This window comes from Anopheles bellator, chromosome 2, assembly GCF_943735745.2.
Source record: "Anopheles bellator chromosome 2, idAnoBellAS_SP24_06.2, whole genome shotgun sequence".
Lineage (NCBI taxonomy): Eukaryota > Metazoa > Arthropoda > Insecta > Diptera > Culicidae > Anopheles > Anopheles bellator.
Window position 1 is genome coordinate 72,094,470 of NC_071286.1, and position 26,023 is coordinate 72,120,492.

The window sequence follows — 26,023 nt, forward strand, 5'->3', positions numbered from 1 at the left end:
GACTTTCCTGCTCCGGTACGGCCGACGATACCGATCTTCTCGCCGCCCGTAACATTAAGCGAAATACCGCGAATGACAAGATCGAGACCATCACGGTACCGGATCTGATAGTCCTTGAATTCCACCTTGCCTTCCGCTGGCCACGCTTTGTCTACGGTTCCTTTGATCCATTCGGCTTCCCGTGGTAACACGGTGTATTCCTCCAGCCGCTCGATGGCCACAATGTTCGTCTCCACTTCCGCCGTCATTCGGACGAGGAAACTGAGGGTAGCCGATATCTGCAGGGCGTAGCTGATGGATAAGCCGACGGTGGCTTGGCCGATCGAGTCGCGAGCCACCATAGCGAAGAGAGCTGCAAAGAACACCACCAAGGCACCGACCAGTTCAAGGCGCACCGCAAGCCACCGATTGGCGATGATGCTGGGGTACGAAGTGAGCTGGTTGTAGTCCACCCGCTGCTCCGACTCGTTCATGAAGCGGTCCTGCTGATTGTACGCACGGATCGTACTCTGGCCGGTGATACTCTCGCCAAAGTGCGAATAGATGGGGCTGCGCGTGACAGACTCGAGTCGCTTCAGCTGGCGGGAGGTGGCAATGTAGAACTTCTGGATCAGATAGTACACCACGAGGAAGGCCGGCACCACGGCGAGGAAGATGGGCGTCGAAATGCCGATCACCACGAACACACCGACCACGTTGAAGAACATCAGCATCCAGGCACGGATCGACTGGGGCAGAATGTTGTCCACCACGTCCACGTCCTTGGAGAACCGGTTCATGATACGTCCGAGCGGGGTTGTGTCGAAGAAGGACATAGGCATCCGCATCGAGCTTACGAGCAGACTGTGGTGGAGTTCCTTGGCGGCCCGCACGCAACCGAGGGCCAGTGCGATGGACGCTATGAGAAGTGCGATTGATTGAGCACCACCCAGGCCACCGTACACTCCGAGGTACATGTCCCGCACCGAGTTGTCCGTAGCCGCCTCCGGATCCTCCGACCAATCCGTGAGCCATATGTTGGCGTAGATCGAGGCACCCTGGTTGATCGTGCTGAATAAGATCGACCAAAAGCCTAGCCACAGACCGATACCCTTGAAATACTTAATGTACACCTCGTAACCGACGGCCCCGGTCGCCGATTCTTCCTTCTCGATCAGTGTGGCCGCTGATATGAAGGCAGTCGATTCCTCCGCTACCCGCGGTTTGTTACTGTTGCGCGACTCGGCCCGGCTGACGCGCTTCTTGCGAATGCTCCCGTTACTGCTACCGGATCGTTCCGAGCGGGTCGACATGGCACGTTGCACGATCTTTCTCCCTTCGCTGTCCTTCAGTGTCTCCTGGATCAGTTTCAACTCCTCTTCGTCCTCGTCGTCCATTTCCTGGATGTGCTGGGTAAGGAACTCGGCGAAGGCACCCTTCTGGTCGAGCAGTTGCCTGTGCGGAAGTAAATGGCAATTTGAGCACCAAAAGGGATTTGAAATAAAAGCATATATCATTAGGAACTCACTGATAGGAGCCACTCTCGGAGATCTCTCCATCCTTCATGACGAATATCTCCTCGACAAACGGGAGGAAGGAGATACCGTGGGTGACGAGCAGTCGCGACTTTCCAACGAGCATCCCCGACGGGCCAACGACCTTCTCGAAGATGTGTTTTCCGACGTGCGCATCGACGGCACTGAGAGGATCATCGAAAAGGTAAATGTCCGCATCGGCGTAGACAGCGCGGGCCAGCGCAACCCGCTGCTTCTGACCACCGGAAAGATTGATTCCCTTCTCTCCGATTTCCGTCGAGTCTCCACCGGGCAGCATGGCCAAATCCGGCACCAGGGCACAGCTTTCGATCACCTTGTCGTACTTCCTCTGATCGAACGGCTTCCCGAACAGGATGTTGTTGCGAAGGGTGGCGTTCTGGATCCAGGCCTGTTGCGGCACGTAGGCAATCGTACCGTCCGTGTTGACCGTTCCCTTGGTCTTCTCCATTTCGCCGAGCAACGAAGAGATGAGCGAACTTTTGCCCGTTCCCACGCCCCCAACTACGGCGGACAGTTTGCCGTGTCTCAGCGCCAGATTGATGTTCTTGAGCGTCGGTGCATCGTCACCCCACGAGAACGTGCCGTCTTTGATCTGGATGGCTTCGCTGCTCTTGGTGTGCGTCACGTTGCTCGGGTCCAGCTCTTCGCTGTTCATAAACTTATCGATTCGCTTGATCGACACCCAGGCCTGCATCGCGAACGTGATCATCATCGGGAACATGGCCAACGGGAAGCGAAGGATGTTGAACAGGGCCAACGCCACGAACGCCGTCTGGGGATCCAGGACGTTCTCTTCGTCGACCATCACGTACACCGCGAACGATGCCAGCGTCACCAGGAAGGGCGCCATGGTCCACACGAAGTACGTTCCGGCGCCATAGTAAGCGGCCCCCTTCAACACTTCCAGTTCTTCGTTGCGCACCGTCACGACCGTATCCTGGAAGCTGGGCTCCCAAGCGTACAGCTTCAGCACCTTAATTCCCCCCAGGATCTCGTTCATCTTCTTCACGCGCTCATCCTTGATCTTCATCTGCTCGACTTGTAGATCGCGCATGCGCGTGGCAATGAAACCAGTAACTGGGATCATCACCACCATCACTCCCAATCCGGCGAACACGGCTGCCCCGAGCAGATCGTACAGCAGGTAGATACAGAGCGCGATGATCAACGGTGCGGACCACAGCACGTGCAGGTAGGAGGTCAACTCGAAGAACCGCTGCGCATCGACGGCCATCAGATTGACGATCTCGCCGACGGTCGTGTCCTTCTTGGCGAAGCTCGAGATTCGCATTGCCTTGCGGTAGATGGCACTCACCAGCCCGGTCCGGATGCGGAACCCGACGAGGAACGTGCGGTGGAAGTACTGCCCGTTGAACAGCGCTATCAACAGTGACGTCACGAACAGCCCCATCGTGATGATCATGCCCTTCCAGAACGGTCCGTCCAGCGCGATAACGGCCATCATTTCCTGCATCAGGTAGGGCGACGCAAACTGTAGCCCCGAAATGGCGAACTGCAGCATTCCCGCGAACCAGAACGGCCCACCGTATGCCTTGACCATGGCCGGCAGCACCGATCCGTTGGTGGCCGCGTTCGGTTTGTACACGAGGCCCGCCTTTCCCGCCTTCTTGTCCGCCTTTTGCTGCTTCTTGCGTCCCTTCTCAACGCTTTCGTACCAGTACTTGTCGAACGGGGGGACCAGCTCGCGCGATGTGTCCTCCGGGTTCAGGTCGTACATATCGTCGTCGGTGAGCGGCTTCCGGAAGCCTCGCCAAGCGTACGAATCGAAGTACAGGTAGAACAGCCGCGAAAAGAAACTCGACCGCAGCTCCGGGTTGGGATTTTTCAGCTTCGGGAACTCGCTGTACCGGGGCTCCTGGTCGGGGAAAATCTCCAGCAGCACCATCACACAGGTGAACGTGTACTGGATGGTGTAGCTGATGAACTGGAACTCGGCAAAGTCCTCGGTCCCGGAGCCGCGGATCTCGTGCAGCTGGGCTTCCGTGCGCATCTGAATGATGCCGAAGAACGCTTTGAGGAACCAGAAAAGGAACATCGTTCCCGTGCTGCGAATACCGTACTTTCGGTAGAAAAAGTACAGCACCGCGGCGAGGATCTGTCGGGGGGGGAAAGAAAGCTTCAGAGCTTGCGTGGCGGGGCAGGCGGCACGACATGAGGAACTTACGAAGGCCAGCGCGTTAAAAACTGCGACCAAGATTTGCACATCGAACACTTCGGGTTCGTCGATGTTCTGTACGACCACACCGAGATCCATCCAGGACAGCGCCATGAGCGCCAGGGTGAAGCTCATTCGCGATATGTTGAACCAGTTCCACGGTATGTCCCGGTACCGGCTCGTGAGTATGCGGAACAGTTCGTAGGACGAGAACACGAGCAGAAAGAGGCATGGTGTCCACTGTAGGATTACCCGCTGGAAGCAGAACGTTAGGTCCGGATTCTCCTCTCGCCATGTCAGATCGTCGTCCTGCAAAGAGCATCACCATTGATGAGTCCGCTGCGTTTTGGCACGATCCTGCTTATCTACACCATGACTGTACATACTCGTACAGAGTGATTTCATAACTTTGAGATTAATGTCTAACGTGCCATGAAGCTCTACTCTGTTGACACTCATCACAGAAAACTAATCCAGTTATCGAAGCCCGGCCCCTTTGCGGGAACAGTTCTTAGACGCCATTAAATAACCACTCGCAGGCATATTATAGGCGAAACCGCAAGTGCGACACGCAAACTTTGAGTTTTTTTTCCATTCTTCATCGGAGGTCACATCACCGTTCGATATCTTTTACTAACTCATCATCCACTAATCTCATGCGATAAAGATCGTTGCGCCAGCGATTTCTTTGACTCATCGGACCACGGATTTCGATGCCACTTATCAGCCCGGTAGACTCCGGGGGCCATTTTCATGGCTACGGCAGGGATCGATCGGGGAACAATTTTTCGGCCATTGCAAACGAATAATCTAGTAGTTCGGTTATTGCCTGCGAACACTTACCCAAAAGGGACCACCACAGAACTCTTCGAATGTCATTGTCGACCACTATCCGTATCGCGGTGGATTGTGTAACCGGCCGGACGAGAAGTGCCTTCGAGTGTACGTACTCGAGAAAGGTTTTACGCGAGACAGTACTGAGGTGCTTTCTTTAGCTTCTAAAGAAAGGCCAGCAACGTGTGCACTAAATAGTGTGGAAAAACCCACAAAACACTACCAGACACTCTTATTCGCACGTATTGGCACTTGGGTCAGGAGCACCCGGTTCGGAAGTAGTGCTACCTCTCGCGCTACCTTCGCGGTTCGATGTCTGTGGTCAACTGATTGAAGCCGATCACGGAACGGGGTTAAAATATAATTGACACCCAGCGTTTATCGTACCGACGATAAGACGGCTGGCGGCTGGGGAGTGTGGGGCGGGATTTCGCTTGCATGGGTGTGTTGGGGGGGGCTATGGCGCACCACATTCGCTGCAGATTCGCTGTTACCCATAGCCTGAAACTTCCGCTACAAATTTAATGCACTTTCGGGTTGCGACGGACATTGTGCTGAAGGTGGAAAAATGATCAAACGATTACTTTGTACTGTATTTAATTTTTCACAATCGGTTAATTACGAAGAAGGAATTGCAATGTTTAGGATATGAAACATTTGTTTTTTAAATTTATATAATTTTCAGTTCCCAGAGAAACAGTCTGCCGCACATTACAATCCCCTAGGGAGCCAACGCATCGATTCGACGTAAAAATTGCTGAGCATCGGATGAACGGCAAAACGCATGATAAGCGGGGCCAGCGATTAGTCCCAAAGTCGGTCGATAAGACCTAGACTTTCGCTTTTTAGTGCACGCTCACAGCCCCATAAATCGCCCGTAGTAAGGCTGCAAGTCATGCCAAACATCATCGCCTTATGGTGTAGGGTTGATAAGGGACAACGCATCGAGAGCGTGACGCCAAAAGGGGGGGGTCCACTAACTGGGTATAAATTCCCTGCAAGGCACTAAAGATCGGCGCATAGATATTCTCACCCTTTGCCTTCGCGCGCCACGTTTCTGCATAGTTCAATTGACCGCATAGGTCACCGCGATCGCCACCACGTTAGTGGCCAGCTCAATTGGAGCTCGGTCGTATGATAGATCACTGGCTGAGATTCGAGCGGTTTTGGTTGACCAATTGGCCTACCTTTTTCGGTTTCCAAAAACTGGACACAGTAACATACGCGAAGTATGTTTGCTCCCGCACTCCGGTTCACATTAGCGAGGCTCACGCATCATAGCGTCACGGCCGCGAGCTTTCCGGAAGCATTGTTCCAGCCCCAAGTAAATGACTAGCGTATTTCGTTCACCCTGACTTGCAGGATTTTGTGCAATTTCCCAGAGCGCGAACGCAACGTGCTCATAAAGCAATTGCGGAACTGACGCTGACGGACTCGCATCCCACGCTCGCTCGTAACCGATAAGATAAGGGAATCGCGCCCATTGATCACCGTGAGTAGTGGATTTCTGGTTTCGATTGAACCCTCGTGTGCTCCGTATTGGCCGTTAATGGCCATCTCGTGTATCGCACGTCCTGTGGAGCCTAGTAGACCCTTGAGGGCGCGACGAGAGCCAAACAACCGTTAAAGTAGTAGTCGTACTCCATTACTTAGTCAATCGGCCACAGATGGCGCTGCCAACGGGGCAGGGTGAAATATTTCATCTTGGGCAACGGTTACGAATTTGAATATCATGCGAATCGCAAAACCGGTGTAAGATTATTGCTACCATGCAAATAAGCATTATTGTTTTATTGTAAAATGTAAATAGTCATTAAAATAATTTTATGAAAACACTTTCCGTGTCTTAAGTAACTTAGCACCCGTCTATTCGCCCGATTGTAGCGCACTCCAGTCACCGTCGGTGTAATCGCCAGGAACCGCCAGTTTCTTAATTCTCCCATCCTCTATCCACACGATACGATCACAATTCTGCACGGTGTGCAGCCGATGGGCAATCATCAGCACGGTACGGTCGTGAAAGTGTTCACGAATCACTTGCAGAATGCTGGCTTCCGCGGCAGTGTCCACGGCCGATGTGGCCTCATCCAACACGATGATCGGTGTGTCTCGGAGCAGTCCCCGAGCCAGGCACAGCAGCTGTCGTTCGCCAACGGACAGCTGCTCGAGAGCCGCACCGAGTGCTATGTGCCTGAGGCCACAACGGTCTAGGGTGGAGATGATGGTCTCACTCGAATTCCGCGCCTGTGGATCGACGAAGCTTTGCACCAGCCCCGTGAACAAGGCCGTGCTCTGTGGAACAAGTGTTAGTGAACTGCGAAGGCTTTTGAGTGAAATTCGGTCCAACTCGTAACCATCTAGCAGGATCGCTCCTGACGTGTGGCGGGGATAGAACCGAAACAGGGCTCCGATTAAACTCGACTTGCCGGCCCCAGTTCGCCCGATGATTCCCAGCTTTTCACCGGCACGAATCGAGAGATTTATGTCGTCCAGTACCTTCGACTCGTCGGCGTGCGTGAGCGAGAAGTGACGGTATTCGATTGATCCCCTCGGAAACCCTCCGCTTGCTGCTACTGGTAGACCTTCGTCGAGAGGTTCACACGGAAGATCCAGATACTGTAAGAGACGCTCGACCGATATGACGTTTTCTACGAACTGACCAACCGCCACCAGCAGGGCATTGAGCGAGGGTATCAGACGCAGCACATGGGTCACGATAATACCAACGAACGCCAAGCCCACCTCGGACTGGACAGTGACGGTCCCTAGCATGACCAAGTAGATTACTAGTACGCCGACAAACTCCAACCGTATTCCGATCCACCGGTTGGCGGCAAGGTTCTGGTAGGCGTAGCTCTGATGTCGGTCTACTTTCTCCACAAACTGCTCTTGGAAGCGGCCTTCCGCTCCGTACGCCTTGATCGTATCAATGCCTTGCACTGTTTCGTTGTACTGCAACACGATCGGCGATCGCGAGCTAGCTTCGAACCGTTTAAGGGTTCGCGCAACGCGCAAGTGGTAACTTAGTAAATAGCATAGGCCGCACATGAGCATCACCACAGCTGCTAGCGTGACAAACGTGTATAGAATGTAGACGCTGCTAAGCTTGTACACGAACAGGCCCAGCGTACCAAGTACGCTGCACAATGTGCTCAGGACCGAGCGCAGGTTTACGATGATCCACGAGTCCAGGATGTTCAGATCGTTCGAGAAGCGATTCACAATCACGCCGGAATCGGTGGTGTCGTAGAACTCCATTGGTTGCCGCAGCACGGTGGAGAGCATTCTGCGATGGACGTCCTTGCCCACTGATCTACCGCGAGCGTGCAGCATCCCAGTCTTGACGAACAGCAGGATCGACCAAACGGTTAAGATCAGGGCGACGAACCAGATCGTCGCGATACTCTTCCGATCCGATTCCTCGCTTGTGCGCTCTGTTGAGGCCCATTCGGCTAACAGCACAGTTACGTAGATGTCCAGTACGGTCACCGAAGCTTCCAGGATAATGATTACCCCACTCCAACACCAACCAAGCAGACGCACAAATTCACGGTAAATCTTCAAAGGCACAGTTCCTTGGACGTTGTGTTCGCTTCGCTTCTCCGCGTGCTTCCGAAGCTTCGTCTGTTGCTTGAGCAACTTGTGTAACGTTTTGTTGCGTTCCAACGATCCCTTCGAATCGTTCGTTGACTGTACGGCATCCTCTTGTTCGTAGTGCTGCACGAATTCTCTGGTTTCCAGTATCTTGCTGTGTCCCTCCGTTACAGTAACGATCGTATCGGCCGCCCTTAGGTGCTCCAGGCTGTGGGACACGAAAATGATCGTTTTGTCTGCCAATACACCGGTCTTCCGATTAAATACCCGCTGAAAGACCTTCCGGGAAATGTTGCTATCGAGCGATCGGAGAGGATCGTCGAAAAGGTAAACGTTGGCCTCATGATAGATGGCCCGTGCGAGCGAGACGCGCTGTGCCTGACCACCCGAAAGCGATCCCTCGCCTATCACACGTTCATCTCCATCGGGGAAGGTCCTAAAATCCTTTTCGAGGCAACAGGCGCTGATGATTGCCTCGTATCGCGGCTGATCGTACGGTTGACCAAACAGGATGTTGTTGCGGATCGTATCGTTCTGGATCCAGGGAGTTTGAGCACAGTATGAAAAATTTCCCGGCGCCACCATACGTTTGCCGGCTGTCTGAGGGATCGCACCAAGGATGGCTCGGAGGAGACAAGTTTTGCCTGCACCGTGCGTACCGTAGACGGCAGTGAAGCTCCCTCTGAGCACCGTGAGCGTAATGTTGTGCAATATTTGCTTATCGCCGATAGCGAAGTTTGCGCTTTCCAATTTCAGTACTTGTGTTGAGATGAGGGTAGTGATTTGTTGCGAAACCATGCGGAACCGTTCCTGTGACGAGTCCGCCGGTTCGACCACTGTCTCTGACTCGATTCCGTGCAGTCCTGCGCGGATAAATACATTGATGCGCTCCAGCGACACTTTGGCGTTGTTCCAGCTAGTGAACAGGGTCGGTATCATTGTCATCGGGTAGCGCGTGATGTTGAACAGCGAGATTGCCACGAACATTGAGCGCACCGTAAGCCGGGATCCACTGCCGACGAGCTCCATGAACACGAACGTTTCGAACGCCACCAGGATGGGTGTTACGATGCTGAGCAGTTGTTTGGTGGCCTCGAACCATATGCTGCGGAGCGTGCACCGCAACTCCTTTGTCCGATGCTCGTCAATACGCTGTTCGAAGCACGATTCGAGTTGTTCCGCTTTAATTTGCTGGGCGTGTTCGATCGCTTCGGTCGTAAGCCGGACACGATCGTCCTGACAGCGTTTCATTTCCTGCTGCAGTGAGGCGAGCTTCTTTGAGAGCCACTTTGTGCAGGCGATCATTACGGCCATTTGAACTACGCCGACAAGAGCGCTAGGGCCTATCACTAGCCAGAGAGCACCGATCGTGCAGGCGATGATGAGGGGCCCGGACCACATCATGTGCAGGTCCAGCATGAGTGTGATGAACGCACCCGTGTCATTCGTTAACACGGTGCTGGATACTTTGGGAGGCACTTTATCGGTCATGCTCTCGTAAATCATGCCCATCAGGATGGACTTGATGCGCAGCCCTATGTCGCGGGTGGCATGCTGGTACTGAGTGTTCAGTATTGCAATGCCAATCGAGGTGTAAAACATGCCGGCCACTACCCACTTCTGTATACGCACTGATTGGTTGGGCTCCAGTAGCACGCTGCAAAAGAAAGTGTAAAATTAGACACTGAATCATCAAATGGCGATTCGAAGGGCACTTGAGCAAAACCGATCAACAATCGCTTCAAGTGGTAGCTTAACGGCCCGGCGTTAAGGTACCTGTCTAGTCACGTCTTGTCTCGTCCCCCGTCAGAACGGAAACCCTTATCAGTAGCCAACTCACTTCAACAGGTACGGACAAAGGAAGAAGGTGCAGACCAGTACGCAGCGGTTGATGCCGGCGATCCGGATGTCCCTCCGAAACGGGTCCAGGAGCTGGCCAATCGTCAGTCCACGATCGGCGCCTTCGTCGGTTTCACTCAATGCCGCATACTGTCGTTTCGGTGCCCGTCTCCGGAACCACTTCAAAAGCACCCGACAACGTCGATCGTCCGGCAGTTGATTGTGAAGCGCTCCCGTGTGGAATGGTGAGTCACTCCGCTGAGCCTCACGGTACATGGGATCCAGCCACGAGAAGTACAGTTTCCGGATGAGATTCGGTTCCGGCTGGGTATCGTGGTGCACCGAGCAACTCTTCACTGCCAGCACGCTGCACGTGGCGAGCCACAGTAAGGCCAGCGTGATCTGGAACACGTCGTAGGTGTTCCACCAGTCGCTGAGCTCCATCGATAGCGCCAGCAGGCGCACTGCCCAGAATGAGAACAGAAAAACGTGATCCACACGGTGACGCGTGGAGTACATCTGGAGGCCGAACACGGTCAGCTAAGATGGGATGCGAAAGACATAAGATACGTGGTTATCGTGCACGCGCAATGATAAGGCCCCAGACATTACGGTGGTATGCTAAATTACGGTGTTCGCCTCTGGAGCGACTTTGTAGCCAGAGGCCACCCAATATCTCTTTACTCAACGCTTACCATCGAGATTGCTTCAATAATGGAACGCACCGGTCCCTTCGAATCGTAAACCATGCGATAAGCGGCGAGAAACGCGGCTATCGCTGTAATGAACTGCAACCCACCGGTCAGCCATCGATGCAACGGTTTCGAGTTCGTTCCTACCGTTTGTCCATCCGATGACTGGGGATCATTTTGCCGGCTTTTCGATCGGTGGAGACCAACGTAGCTTAGCTCGGACCATCCGAAAACCCACAGCACGGTGTGCTGCAGCGCGTAAACCACTCCGTAGTTGATCTGTGCACGTGCCGATGAACCGAAAAGAAATCGAACCAATTGAACAACATTCCGTCGGATTCACAATTTTCTCACTTTTCTCACTCACTGAGATTTTCTCACTCACCAAATCCTCCTTTTCGCTCATGCTGAATTGCTAGGTGTTTGTTTTCGGCGCAGTCTGCGCAACGATCACCACTTTCCTCACATTCGCGTGACGGGCGTGACGATATTTACAACAGCACGGCGGCTTCTGAAGATAAACACCGTCGGCTTCTGAGGAGACAAGCGAAGGCCCGTGCTCAGAGTCAAATCACGACTGCGGCCGTCTTGTGCCGTCTCGAGAGTCCCGAGACTAGCAGCTGAACGGACAAAGAGCGAGAGCGAGAGAGAGAGAGAGAGAGCGTGGGTGAGCGAATTCCGCGAGGAGCAGCCGATAATGAGAATTTCCAACCGCCACAAGATACTCATACTCACGGAAAGAGTATTTTCTTTAATAAAATCTATGAACCTAACAGTGCGTGCCATTTGTAGCGCGCCATGCTCTCAGCGTCAACCATCAGTGTTTTGTTTCAAATAATTAGTATATTAGTATTCAGTGTCCGACTTTTTACGTGAAGAGCCTCAACTTGTGGATTCTATTTGCAGATTGAAAAATAAAACACGTTGACACGCTTTTAACTTGTTTACTCTACTCCGCCCGGTTTTTATTTCTCCTCTCTGATTTTATAGACGGATGCTGATTCCGCGACGCACCAACATACCAACGAAATTCCATTCCAGCGATCCCTTCGAGAAACCTCGTCCATGTCCCAATCAATGCCTTATCAACCTCAACACCCGACCCGTTTTGGCCGTTACTCGTCTTAGTTATGTTTGCCGATTTGAATATTCTATCCCTTTCGGTCCCTTTTGCCATTCAATTTGGACGAATGCAACCCGCTGCATTCGCTGAGTGCATTGCATTGTACCGCCTGTCCCATTTTGGTTCTATGCGCGTTGAGGCCGACCTTGTATGACCTTGATCTTATGACCATGTTCTACTGACCGGATGTTCAGTGAGATATGGGTTCTTTTGGGACGTTGGACCGTTTTTTGAGCAACTGTTTAGTTGACTATAAGGTTTCAATCTGGTTGGGGTCACATGCTGATAGTGGGTCCCGTTTTGCATGGCTGGATAGAATTCGTAGTTTGCGCTGGCCTCGGTCTCTTCAACCGTCTTTCGTCGATTATCAACTTTTGTGTTCCACTCACGTTTCGCAACACCGATTTCGCGCGCGCTATCTACTTTCGTTTTCTTTTCTCTTCAAACACTCGTCTTAACAACACACCTCCTGCAACAAACATCCCACCGGGCCACCCGATACTACAGCCAGGATACTGTGAGGGGGATAGGGTCCTAATTGCCTATTCCGGGTTCTCGCGTGTGACGAAACGTTTTATATACCGCCTTTCACCTTACACGCGCCAGGAAACATGCTGGTCAAAGCTCATTCAGCTTCCGATCCTCCGATCGAAAACCCAGCCCGGAATCAATGTTGGGCCATGGCGTGAAACGTTTCAAAACTAACGCCAACCGAATGAACCTTTACCCGATGGTTGTTACTTTTGTTCCGTTACAGATTGATTTGGAGCGGTCGGGAACCCTCTGTCTGCCTCGCTGCGCTACGTAGTACTATGAGCTAGTTAATTTCTTCCAATAGCTAATGTATCGTTGGTTTCGCTACCATATTCTCTCTTTCTCGGCACCACTTCTGTGCCTCCGTTTCACTTGTTTGACGTTTCTGTGTAGTCGTTATATCATATATTATCTGTTACATTTCACTATAAGGCCTCCTTTTTACTTCTTGTGTTAAATGTTAGTTACCACTGTTACTGCTATTGGTAGAAAGGGTGGTTAGTTTGATTAATGTACGGTTGAACCCCGTTTCCCCCGCAACATCCATATGGGGGGCCTATGTCTGGTGTGTGATGTGTCTCACTTTGGTGGTGCTAAAATGTGTACGTTATTTTTTTGGTGCGGCCGAGAGTGCATACACCGCCTTAAGGTCTACAGGTTAAAAGAGAGAATCGTGGCGTATAGTTTAATGAGAGAGAGAGAGAGAGACAGGGACAGGGTATCGTCAAAGAAGGAACTCTCTCAACGCGACGCCCACAAACGGTTGCGGTGCTTCGCTTGTATCGACCACATTTGGTTTTTCCTGTACGATTTCCGGTAGCACAACGGATAGTTAACCTACAACGTACCGTTAGGCGGTTTAGTACACAATACTGACTGCTCCTTAACAACTTCTGTTCAAGAGAGACCTGGTCCCTTATTAGAATTCCTTATTACCGATACTAATTTACTACAAACAAAACTCCCCTATCCACTTAGTATCACTCACTCCGCAACCCGCTGGGCCACGCTCGGTCGAATGATCGTATCGTCGTTCCCGAGTACCCGTCGCCCAAAGGATCAAACCCTTCCGGGAGCGGGAACCTCGATAGGCTCGTTCCGCAATCACATGCCCTGCGTTCCCCCCACCTCTCCCACTGCTATCAGTTTAGGCCCAATTGAGAATTAAGGAGATCCGATATTTGCTTTGCGATTCGTACAAAAACTAAAATGTAAAAAACCGAATTTCACCATCGTCCACCGTAGGCTCGCGAAACTGGCGCGCGTATGTTCACTCGTTTAGAATTGATGCTTTTGACTAGTTTACACTCCTGAAGATTCTCGCCCGCCCGGCCCGTGGGACGCTATTTACACGCTAACTCTCCGCCAACTCTGCTCGACGACAGTAGTGGCGCATCGTTCTACAACCAGCCCTGGGAGTGAAGATGGCCCCGCAATGGCGTCACGCCCGGTATTTTCGGTGTCGAACGAAGCACGGACGTGGCCACCGACGTGGACTGCCCTGCCCCTGGGCCACCGATTGCCGCTACGCCATCCCCTGGGCCACCTGGCCCGCCGACCGGTCCATCGCGTTGCTCCTGCAGACGCAGGAGCGGCTCGTGGGAGCTGTTCCGTCCGCGCACAATCTTCTGATGCTTGTGCATCGGCAAAGTGGTCTGCGCGTTCGGGGTGAGCATCGCCGACGGTTGCTGCTGGTCGACGCTCTCCTCCGTGGTGGACGGCGTCAGTGGCGCCGGACCGTCGAGCTGCTGCTCGACGGAATGCTGCTGGCTTTGGGTGGCCTCGTGGCGCCCGGGCCGCACGCTGCTCGATGGCTCCGGCTCATCGCAGGCATCACGCGTCGGTACGCTGGAAGCACGTCTCAGTACCTACGGGATAGGTCACGCAATCGATTAAGCGGTGCTCGTCGTACGTGTCAATTACCACGAAACACTTGTGGATTAATCTTCACGTAACACGCGCCACCTACCTTACTGCTGGCGTTGGTCGGTTTGGCGCTCGAGTTCGTCACCGAGGGCACCTCGCTCGGCGGCTCCAGCACCGGGCTGGAGTTGCGACTGTTGGAGAACTTTTTCCGCTTCCGCTTCAGCGCTGCCAGCGCACCAAAGTTCAGGTGATAGTGATGGGAGTGTTCCTTCACGGGCCCGTTCTTGCCGCTCGTCCCACTGCTGTGCTGCTGGGTCCGATCGCTGCCACCGTGCTGCCGCCGATCCTGCTGATGGCTTCGGCGTTCCCCACGCTGACTGCTGCTGTGATGGGGCGGCTTGTGCTGCGGATCGGGACACTGCTCCACATCGGGCCGATCCAAGCTGGGGTTCGAGTCGGACGGGGACTCCGTGATGGCCTCGTCCGATGCCGGACTGTTGCTGTGGCTAGCCGATTCACCCCTACCACCCGGCCCGTGGTTACACACGGAGTCTTCCGATCGCGAACGTCCAATAAACTTCGAAACGCTGCCATGTTTGGCGGCTTCAATTAGTGTGCCTAAAATAGGGAAAGGGACGACGGAGGACATTAAGTACCGCTGCGGCATTCTGCTACTGCGGGCCACCACTTACCCCAACGCTTCTTGTGCGAACCGGGCCGTCCCTTCGAGTGGAACTTCGGGGCCAGTTTGGCCAGCTTGTGCATCGGATTGTTGTTCTCACCGAACGAACTCTGCGACTGCGACGAGTACTGGTGCATCGGGTTCACCTGATGGAGCGCCTTTTTCGGGGTCAAACCCGGCCCGAACACACCGGCAAACAGTTCGTGCGGTGAGTGCTCCGGCAGCTGACCCATAAACTCCGACACCGGCGTCAAGTGTTGCGGTGTGTCCGGAGCCGGCGGAGGCGCAATGTTGAAGCCCTTCATCAGCCGGCGCTCCTTCTGTCGGTTCTTCTTGCCACCGACCCCACTGCCCTGGCCGGTGGCGATGGCCGTGTTCATACCACTGTTCTTCAGGATCTCCACCAGTTCGCAGCGAAACGCCGATATGTCCTGCTTGATCTCGTTCACATCGTCCTCCGTGACGCCCTGCGACTCCGCCTTCCGCTGCTCGACCGTCACGTACCGGCGGACCAGGTTGCGCATGATGCTCTGGTACCGGAAGTCACGCTCGCTCGCCTGTTTCACCTTCCGCTGGAACGAAACGCAACCAGAACAACCACCAGAGCAAACAGGCGACAAAGGCGAAGGGGTCCACACAGAACCACGGGTGGTCACAAGGATATTCAGAGATCGAGAGAGAGAGAGAGGTGGGGAGAGAGAGAGCGATAGAGCAGAAAATGGAGGGGGAAAAAAAGCCGGAAAAGAAGACGTAAAACAACACTCGTTAACAAAACCCCGTAAGACCTGCGGTGCGCCATCTAGCGGATGCGTATTTGTGTAGTGTCTGCGATTTAGCTCTCTCCTCGGTGCCCTGGGTGGAATGCGATAGATGGACCGGAACCCGGACCCAGTGTGGAATGGCTGACCCGACTCCCGGCTCCCCGACTTACTCGAATCGTTTTCATGTGCTCCTTCTTGACGGCCTTCGAGTGGCCGCAGAACTTTCGCTTCACCCACTGGAAGACGTAGAGCAGCGATTTCGGCGTGGGGATGATGTTGAACGGTGGCGGACACGTCCCACCCTCCTCGAAGTAGCTGATCCATAGCTTCGAACGGGCAAACTTCCACTCGACATCCGCTCGTTCCTGCGTTCGAACGTGCGTGCGATTAGAAGCAATTCGGGGTCAGATCAGGTGTCAGGCCTACCGATATCAGTTGATATGAGTGATTCATCATGGCGATCAGCAGGTTCAGCAGCACCACGATGTTGATCACCGAGTACGTGCCAAACATTAGCATGCCCCAAAAGCGGGTGAAGATTTTAATACCGTCCAGCTCGAAGTTCTCCAGGTCCACCAGCCCGAACACGGCCCAAAACAGTGTCTGAATTGTTTCAAACAGGCTACCGACCAGAGAGAGAGAGAGAGAGAGAGAGAGAGAGAGAGAGACAAACCGAAGCATGGTACTTTGAACTGATTCCGGGAAACCCCCACTAAGGGACGTACTTGGCGAAACGGCGCCACACGACGCAGGCATTCGGATCCGTCGCCGTCATGTTGATGCCGGAAAAGTTCGATACGTCCGGGCAGCGTTTCTTCTCCAAATCGGCATAGTACCTGGAACGTAACCGGAAAGTACCTTTAAAGGGCGGGCCTCGAACAGATCCTCTCGAACAGAGGTCCTTACCATAGAAGCTGGTTGAGACCGCTACTGAACGCAAACAGCACCAGCACGTACAGGAAGAAGAACTTCATTATGTCCATCACCATGCGCGACAGGGACACCTGCAGTGGGCCCAGGTGCGGGTTCACCGAAAAGATGTACACCAGTTTGAGCGAGCTGAAAATGTTGGCGGCCGAGAAGAGACCCTCCGAGATGAGCATCGGATCCCAGGTGTCCCACTTTTCGCGCGGCAAATCGGCCGCATACTTGTTGTAGGTCATCTCCTTTTGGACCTGCAAAAGTATTTCGATGAAATTTAATTGCTTTCCGCTTCAGCGGGGCCCACGATATGTGAGCGAATTCGATTTCGATTTTCGGTGGAAATGGAAAGAGACAACTTTCGAAGCGGAAAGCGGCCCAGGGTCGTTGGCTACGGCCCTTCAGGTGCCCTAACAATCGGCCTCAGTTTGCGGACCATTTAGTCGAGGGTTCACGAAAATACGAAAATGCTTTCCTGCTTTGGTGTCGCTAACGAGTGGCGAACCACTAATTGTGGCTTCCGGCTTTCCGGCTTACCTCAAAGTACGACACCACCCGAAGGGCGACCGTGGCCACGTACAGCGAGTTGGTCACGAAATCTATCACATTCCACATATCATTGACGTACTCCTGGAGTCCCACGTCCCACAGCTGCTTCACCTCGCTCCAGATCAGACCTGCCGGCGACGGGGCGGGGAAAGAAGAAGGACTCTGATAAAAATGGTGACCCCGTTCCAACGATCCCTTACGGCCCCGCAGATCGATCCGCTCTGTAACGAGCCTTGAAATTGATCGGCGGAGCGCACGAAACTTTTTAATGGGATTTTCCAATTTTAATTCTCCTGTGCGCAGGTTCACTTACCGCTGACCCAGGCCAAAATGAGCCACTCGATCAGTGTTGGGCTGGCTCCCCGCTTCGTAGGCACTTCGTCATGCTGCTGGCTCACTTCGGCTCCCCACACGCCACCCATGACCGTTTCGATGCGTTGCGAGGCCAACATAAGCAGAACTACGCGGCCGAGAAAACCGAGAAAGAGCAACAAGACGGGGGCAGGATAGCAGCCACACGACCAACCTGTTTAGCGTTCCCGGGTTCCTCCGAGGGGGGGGGCGATAACTTACACAAAAACGTAAAGTAGGACGCACTGTGGCAGATGAACTTGATGAACGGTTTCCTCATCGTTTGGCCGAGCGACGAGTGCGGTGCGATGATGTAGGAGAAGGAAAACAGTGGAAACATGACTCCTGGAACGGGAAACCCCGGACCCGAGGCCGGGCCGGCGTGCGCCGGAGATGAGTTGGTGATGACATGATTTCCGATTAATTATTACTGAGCCGGGCGCCATCCGATAGTGGCCCGTGGGTCGCTCCTGGAGGGTAAAGCCCACCGTTTCCGTCGTTTGATTTTCGTGACTCCATTTCGTGGACCCGCCGGGTATACGTTTCCAAGAAATGTGTTTCTTAATGAGCCAATTAATTGGAAGCTACAATCGGGAGGTGAACTGCCCTGTCGGTGGAGCTATTTTTCAGCGAACTGTTTAGCAAATCTGGTCCCGCTGGTTGCGGGGCTCAGTCGGAAGCGAGCTCAAAGGACCCGACTCCCGTTTGATGTTCCGCGGACGGCGCCGTTCGTGTTTTTGTGAAAACAATTTACGCCGCTCGGGGCACCAACTGTCATAACTTACCTATTCGTACGATCTCTACCGCTTGCAGTGCCATGTTTTTCCTCCGGAAGCCCGGCAACCCTTCGTACCAGATGCTGGCCAGCAGCTGCTGCACGTTCGGATGGGACACGAACTGTGCGGAGTGGGGAGAGAAGCAAGCGAGCATGGTTAGTGCGCCATGTGCCATGGGAGACGTTGCCGTAACGCCTTTTATTAAACGCGTGCGAATCCGTTCTTGCTGATCCGATGGTGTGTGAAGGAATTTATTCAAAAAAAACGCCCCAACGACTAAGTCGGTTCACCGGAGCGCAAATGGCGCCCGGTGGGCGGAAGTACAATCCGCCTGGCACACGTCCGGCAACTGCGCACAATAACACAATGCGTTTCATACTTCAAGAAAGGCGCCTTCCGAACGAATGCTGATTTGTGAGCGAATTGTTTAAACCCTACGTTGAGCCAAGGTACTGTTTTCCGTTGCGGAACCCAAAAGCACATACTGGCCCATTTTTGAGGCCCTATAACACTAAACTCGTGAGCCATTGGTAATCGCCGAGGACTACTGGGATGTGAATGAAGCAACCGAACGTCAGTTGGTGCGATTCGCCTCCTCGGATAGAACGATCCGAAACAAATGCTAACGACGGACCAGAACGCAATATCGCGCTTCGCTTGGGCCTCTCTTGTAATGGCGGTCGCTTGGATGAAATGGCACAATAATGTAAGCGTACCAATGTACAAATGTTTGAAATTTATTAACTCCCCCTAAACACGCCCGAATGTCGCCCGAATGCAAATGAAACAACAACAAAAGACATATGGTCTCCACCCCCCCGCGGGTTCGCTTTGAAGCGAGAGAAGATTTTATGCTAATCCTGTGCCAAATGTAAATCTCGTAACTTTACACTCAACGGGGACGGCGACCGCGGTGCCTTTTACGTGATTTGGCGAAGGACGACTTTGGCCGGCAGCTTCCAATTAGGGCTTGATGTTGGGTGGCTTTTAGTGGTGGGGGGGGGCCGCCCCCCGCGGAAACTGCATGTTAATGTTGGCGGCGATGAATATTGATGCACCCGTTTACCTTCTTCTGGCGCAGCTTAACCGCGAGCTTCAGTCGGTTCAGATGCATCCGATCGCCGTGCTCAAAGGCCGGCCCGGTCGGATCGTGATTCAGGAGCACCTCCAGCTCGTGCGACGATCTCGTGTGGTCCAGCAGGGCCGTGGCAAAGTCCTGACACTGACGGCGCAGCTCCTGGTACTCGTTCTGGTGGGGGTGGGGAAATGGTGTGATAAACAAAGCAAATTACAACCGAAGGCAGGACCTCCGATGGTGGGCGACAGACCTTAAACTCATGCTCCAAGAAGCTTAACCTTCGCAGCTCCCAACTCAACTCGAATGCCGTCAGTATGGGATCCTTCGAGGAGAGGGCCACCAGGGACGGGCTGGCTAGGGCGCGGTACGCATTGATCCTGGACCGCGAGTGTCGCAGCGAGTCCTCTTGCCGCGAAGTGACGCAATCGTCGCACCCGCAGCTGCCAGGGGGGAAAATGCCGAGTATTAAAAATGTCTAAAATATTGCGCTTCGCAATGGGCAAGTTTGTGTCCCAAGAGAGCCTTACCGTACGTCGTGCGGCATCGGCAGGGTGGCCCCTCGGTCGAGCAGGATTTTGATGATTTCGTAGTTGTCCCGATGGGCCGCCAGTATCAGGGGTGTGATGTCGGGCGTGAAGGTGGCCGTATCCGGCGGAAGTGCTTCCCAGCTCTGATGGGGTGAAAAAATGGACAAACCACAAAAACAGCTCCATCGGTCAGAAGGCGGTGATCAAGGTTCGGCACCTTGCGTCCGGCGGCCCTTACGTGAGGATCACCATTCTTGTGACAGCTGTCCTCGTGGTCGAGCAGGACCTCGACCGCCTCGACGAACTCCTCCGAGATGGCGTGAAGCAGTGCGTCCTTGGTGTCCATCCGGTGATTGATGAGCAGCTCGACCATCTCCAGATTCTCGTTGTCGATGGCCATCAGCAGGGCGGATCGGCCGAGCGGGTCGACGCAGTTGATGTTGATGTGCGCTTCCGCTTCCGCTTTCTCCAGTATCCTGCAACCGGACACCGAAAGTGGCGTAAGATGGATTTGCTGACCCCGGGAGGTTGAAGCTGGTGCTACCCACCTTCGAGTCGTGGCGACATCACCCCGCTCGACGGCGAGCAAGTATTTTTTCTCCTCCAGCGACAGGGCGGCGATTTCCTGGTGCGGCCGCACCACGTTTTCCTCCTCCATCATACCGTGGATGCTGTGGCGCTGGTGTGGTCCACCCAAAACAACACGAAACAACCGTAAAAGGCAGTTAATTACAAACTCGCGGGGCAGCAATCGCAATCGGATCGGACTCCACAACAACACAACCCACCCGAGACACCCAACCCCGAAGTGATCGGATAGCAAATCTGACAAGCTCCGTCACCGATATCGTTGGAAATCCTACATCCCGGAAAAGATGCTGGTAAGGATCGTAAAAATGACGAACCAATATGGTTTCTTCCCTGTCCTCGGACGTCAAGTTGTCGGCGGTGTCGCAGGGTCGGCTGTGTCTTTGCGGTCGTAAACAAAATCTTTAAATCCAGTCTTGACGCAGCTGGTACGATGGCGTCGAGTGTGCAATCATTTAAATGGTCGTTAAAATGGTCGGCAAAACAAGTGGCGGTTTGCCCGTCTTTCTGTGCGTCTTTGCGCCTCGCCCATTAGCCGTTTTATGATGGGCTACATTCAGATTAAATTTATCTTCGGAAGGAAACTTTCGGAGATTCCGAGGAACCACTGATTCTACAGTGTTTATCCGAGTTTATCGTGTCTCGAGTTGAGTAACGAAGCCGTTCGCGGAGCTTAAAGGTTTGTGTGAGTTTGCCGGTTTTCGGTTGCCTAATTTGGGCTTTTTTAATTCTAGTTCCATTTCTGCTGTAAACTATCATTCCTGTAACAGTAGTGGTTGAATAATTTCAGATCGCAAATAACGCCGAAAACGAAGAGCGTTTGGGTTCAAACCACGCAGAAAAGTTGTCAAAATGGTGAATATTTCTTGAATTGTTTTTATAACAGCGTGAACAGCGTCCCAGTCAAGCGTTACGTCTACTTTAGCAAATTCCAAGCGAACGAGGGTTTGTTTGTGTCACGTGCAGAATCATTTTTACGCCGATTCACCACCGTAACAATGTGTACCTTAGGGCACACGTCGGTTCCACCAATAACGATGAACCGATGGCAACGGCAAAACGACCGCACCAGACATGGATGAGAAACCCTTTCCCCTGCCCGTCACCGACCGAAAAAAGGTACCGGAGGACGTGCAGTTGACGGCATATCTTAAGATCCCGTGGAAAAAGGCACATCTGCCGCTGGATCCTTCATGCGCCTCATGCGCCGCGAGGCGCAACTGTGTCCTCCAGAAAATTCGCATTCCTGAAAGTCTCCCCCCAACAGTGTCACTCGGTCAGGCGAGTACGGGATTACCAGCCCAGGCCGCCAGAACAGTCCAGGCACTCCACCACCAGCTCCAGAGGTCGAGAAAGTTGACAGCGAAAGTTGAGCGAACGAAGTGACTTACACGGCCCACTCGACACTCGAATGTATTATTAATGAACGAAGAGTGACGTATTCTTTGGCGTGCTTTGCACGGAACTGCACTCAAAACTTTCGTCCGTTGACTTCTCCGTGCGATTACCTCACAGAACGCGCAATAATGTTCGACGTTAGCATTCGGTGCCGTTCGCCAGGACGAGCCGGTAATGGGGTTGCTGACGTTGATGAACCCCCATATAGCCCCCCAGGCGGCAGGATTACCGGCAAACAGCTCATCGGCAACTTACCTTAACTCGTTTATCCGCAAATTTCTCCGCCGTCGGTATCATGTACGCCGGCAGCGGGATCTCTACCTTGGTGTCTCGCCGTTCGCTCGCCACGCTCGGACCGCCGGCGGTGCCACTTCCGGCAGCCGGGTCCGCCGCCGTCGAGTCCGCATCGCACACCGCCGGGGGCGGCCCACGGCCCGCGGGCGCCGCGCCGCGCTGGGTCATGGATTCCGGGGTCGACGTACGCCTAGCAGCCGATTTTTCATTTTTGATAAATAGTTTACTCTTTAGTGTTGTGCTTTCCATCGAGTCGTTTTGCCCCACATTTTCTTCACCACTTTCTGCGCCGCGCCGGTGTCGAGGAAAAGAGGAAAATGTGTATTTTTGGAGTGAAAAATTTATGCCACGAAATTGGACATTGAAATTAGCTAAATGTTATTCATTGTGCTATGAGCAAAGAGTTTATGTACAGACATAGAGGATCTATCGAATAAGATGCACAATCAAACCACACATCGGCCTAGTTAAACGAGCAATCAAAATGCGAAAGTATTGAAAGAAAAGGACATCAAGAACCTTAGTAGTTGTTAGAGGTTTAAAGCTCGAAGAGAACAATCATACACCAGAAACATGACGTTCATCTAATTCTGACAGGGAACACGGGAGAGAACAAAAGGGGACTGAAAGCGGATTTGTAGGAGATGTAGTATCGACTACACTACTGGAGCATGCCAAAGTAATAATGCAACAGATTATCTCTCACTACTTATTGTTACATTCTCGCAAATGGGCTAGCGATGTAGATGGGCTCGAAGAGCAAGAGAAGTTGTTTGTAAAAAATATTAAAAAAGTTTACCGATAACGGAAAACTACAATTCTTTTAATGGGACCTACATCGATCGATCGTGACAAACATGAAGTTCGAGTGCACACTGCTGCTGCACTGGATCCTAGTCGATGGAGTTAAATTAACCTAGCTGAATCTATTACAATTAACGACACATTCAAGGTCATCATTGTTTTGTTAAACAAAATGCCCCTTAACATGGGTTTGTATCTACAAGGTGCGTTTCACGGAAAACAGGACTTTTTAAAAATGAAGTTAAAAACAAATGTTTTTGGGCTAATTCTTTTTTATTTATTCAAAATAATCTCCCTCGGATGCAATACACTTTTTTGCGCGGTCTAGAAGCATTTCAAATGAGTGTTTTATGTCCTTCAGAGGGATCGCTTTGAGGATGTCGGTACACGCCTTTTGGATGGCATTTACGTCCGTACATCGCTGGCCTTTCATGGGCAAATGCATTTTTCCGAAAAGGTAGAAGTCGCAAGGTGCCAAATCCGGCGAAAACGGGGAGTGATTGATATTTAAAATGTGATTTTTAGTCAAAAAATCGTCAAAAAGAGTCAAAAGAATTCGGAGCAATTTTTGGTCGTCAGTCAACTTGTGCGGAACAAACCTTGCACACACCTTCCGGAAGCCCAGTTTTTCCGTCAAAATGCGATAAATTGATGGTTTGGATGGCCCAATTCCATTTCCATAAATGAGAGTAAGTGAAAGTGAAGATTTTGGCTGATATTTGACAAAGTCACGCACAATTTCGATGGATTCTGGCGTGATCACGGTAAATTCCGGGCCTGGATGATCGTCGTCATTTAGGTCCTCCCGACCGTTTTTGAATCGGTTAAACCAGGCATGCACTCTGCTACGGGATAAACAATCAGCACCATACACTTGGTTCATCAATTGAAACGTTTCGGTAAAAGTTTTACCAAGTTTAAAGCAACACTTAATATTGGCTCTTTGTTCGATGCTCATTTTTGTACCGATGACACAAACATACTGTCACTTAAAACGCAATAACTCGACTTCCAATAGATGAAATGTCATCAAATTTTTACTGGAAGTTGGGAAAGGATGTGCTTACCAACACACATTCTCACCAAGAGATAGCGCTGCCCGAAATGTCCCGATTGAAAAAGTCCTGTTTTCCGTGAAACGCACCTTGTATTGACGCACACAATCATTGTGCGAAAACAGATCGCTACGAACGCGAAACATTAATCACGCTCACAGATTAGATTCAGGCGGGGACAGTCGTTGGAAGTGTTTGTGGTTTCCCAATTAGCTTCGAAACAGCGGCTTGTGTTACCGAGCAGCTCTCAGCTAATTGAACGTGCAGAAACATGATTGCCAATTTATGTTACCAATCGGTTTAACGAACGCCCTTCGGAGCGAAGGGTGAACGGTGATCACCAAACATCTGCTTTTCCCGCGCCCTGAGTGCCGCTCGAATGACATCGGCGGTGCTTTCACGGAATGCATCCCACGATGTGCTCGACTGAATTGCGCTCAATCACTGTTCACGGTACTACGACCGACCGAGGATCGAACCGGTGAACGGAGACCAGACCGTAGCGGGAGAAATATTTACAAAAATTTAGATGCAATGGTCGCACCACAGCTGCAACAGCACCGCAGATACCGTGCGATGGGTTTGTAATCGGATTTCCGCCGTTTACGGAACTGGGACGTTGTGAAAAAAGATTCTCCCGATCTCTATCCTCTCCGCATAAGTAGGATGCAACCCAACATGGAATCAATTTCCCATCGTACCGTACGCCGTTTCATAATCTTATTCAATCGTGATGGAGGTAGCATGCATCCATAGGGACCTAGTTCTATAAAATAACTTTATTTAAAACAGAAACTACACCAATATCAAAGTTTGCTTTAGATTAAGATTGCTTAGCCCAGAGATGACAGAGAAAAATATTGAGGATACAGCATGCCATTTGAGTCAAACAAGAATTAAACACGGTTAAAACTAGAAAAAATAAACTGTTAATAAACTGTTTACGAATAGAGGTGTTGCATCGTTATGGGCTGAGATACTATTATGGTGACTAGCCGGGAGGAACGATAAATACAATCAAAAATCTAAAAAATAACGAACATGGACATGGGCAGACTAAAAATGCCTTCAAGTACCATTTATAATTTAATCCAACATCATTCTCGCATCCTTGGAAACAGTGTCACTGGGAGGGTAGCAAGAGTTGCAGGCAACGGCAGTGGAATCCTTCGCGCGGGAATCGCGGCAACGAGCGTACGGAACAAACGAGAATGTCGTGCGAAATGTACAGTATTTTCACTTTATGTGCATCTGCTGGCCAGTTTTTTTCAGGCTCGTCGTTTTGAGCCGCTCAAGATTGGCACATCGGTTGGCGTCGTTTCACAGTCACCGCGAATGATGATGGGATGATATTGCGCTACGCTTTTTATGTGTCACGAAAATTGAATTCTTTTAATCTCTACGTGGGACTTGGATAGTTGCCCGTTCATACGCCAGTTAAGTGGTAGCTATAAATTTCGTTTTCAATCCTCATGTACGAGAGCGAATGCACATAATCACAGCTGAAAAGGTAATATCAAGCATAAAGAAACAAGCTATAGATAGAAACGACAAATGCCGGAACCGTTATGGATTTGGTATAGCACATTTAATGAACGAATTGACGAAAACCACAGAGGGTTGTTGAACTTTACCAAAGCATTTCTTCATACACAACAGGGCTCATGAAACATACCACAAACAACCATGCGTCTCCATCGAAGCCTCACCAACCAACTGAAACTCTCGGGCCGAGCAAGATGAAGGATGGAAAACATATTTTATATTTATGACCGTTTGGTAGCGTGGCGAAAGTAAGGCGAAAGAGTTCAAAGAACGTGCCACATCTTGATCGGATCGAGAACCTGCCATAAAACGATGAAGCCGGTTAGGGGAAAAGGAACCCTAAAATGATACCAAAATGGCAGGCGCTTGATAACCACGTTCAGTATGATTGACAGCGTGCAATCCCTTTGATTTTTCATTGCCCGAAGATTCGAAGCTAAAAACTAAGAACTTTTACTTCTGGGTTGTGATGTATGTTTTCCCATCTGTTTCAATCGATAA

The 26,023-nt window shown here is 51.9% G+C and overlaps 3 protein-coding genes across 3 annotated transcripts in view; all 3 read right to left on the reverse strand.

Annotated features, from left to right (window-relative positions):
* LOC131207986 (multidrug resistance-associated protein 1-like) overlaps positions 1-4,590 on the reverse strand; it is a 12,640-nt gene extending 8,050 nt beyond the window's left edge. The window contains exons 1-4 of the mRNA XM_058200625.1: positions 4,555-4,590; positions 3,721-4,020; positions 1,508-3,651; positions 4-1,434 (exon numbers count right to left, since the gene is read on the reverse strand). Coding sequence (XP_058056608.1) covers positions 4-1,434; positions 1,508-3,651; positions 3,721-4,020; positions 4,555-4,590 — 3,911 coding nt within the window. The remainder of the gene's footprint in view (positions 1-3; positions 1,435-1,507; positions 3,652-3,720; positions 4,021-4,554) is intronic.
* Positions 4,591-6,411: 1,821 nt separating this feature from the next.
* On the reverse strand, positions 6,412-11,162 carry LOC131207987 (ABC transporter C family member 8-like). The gene is made up of 4 exons (XM_058200626.1): positions 11,056-11,162; positions 10,674-10,949; positions 9,980-10,518; positions 6,412-9,796 (listed from the first exon to the last, which is right to left on the reverse strand). The coding sequence occupies exons 1-4, from the start codon at positions 11,074-11,076 to the stop codon at positions 6,412-6,414; spliced, it is 4,221 nt and encodes a 1,406-aa protein (XP_058056609.1). The 5' UTR covers positions 11,077-11,162.
* Positions 11,163-13,727: 2,565 nt separating this feature from the next.
* LOC131211678 (transient receptor potential-gamma protein) lies at positions 13,728-20,514 on the reverse strand. Its single transcript, XM_058205252.1, has 16 exons — positions 20,387-20,514; positions 20,077-20,314; positions 19,839-19,981; positions 19,562-19,751; positions 19,300-19,482; positions 18,243-18,354; positions 17,680-17,802; positions 17,420-17,566; positions 17,095-17,234; positions 16,543-16,811; positions 16,362-16,472; positions 16,063-16,258; positions 15,807-16,001; positions 14,886-15,447; positions 14,297-14,811; positions 13,728-14,195 (listed from the first exon to the last, which is right to left on the reverse strand). The coding sequence occupies exons 1-16, from the start codon at positions 20,497-20,499 to the stop codon at positions 13,728-13,730; spliced, it is 3,705 nt and encodes a 1,234-aa protein (XP_058061235.1). The 5' UTR covers positions 20,500-20,514.
* Between the last annotated feature and the right edge of the window lie 5,509 nt (positions 20,515-26,023).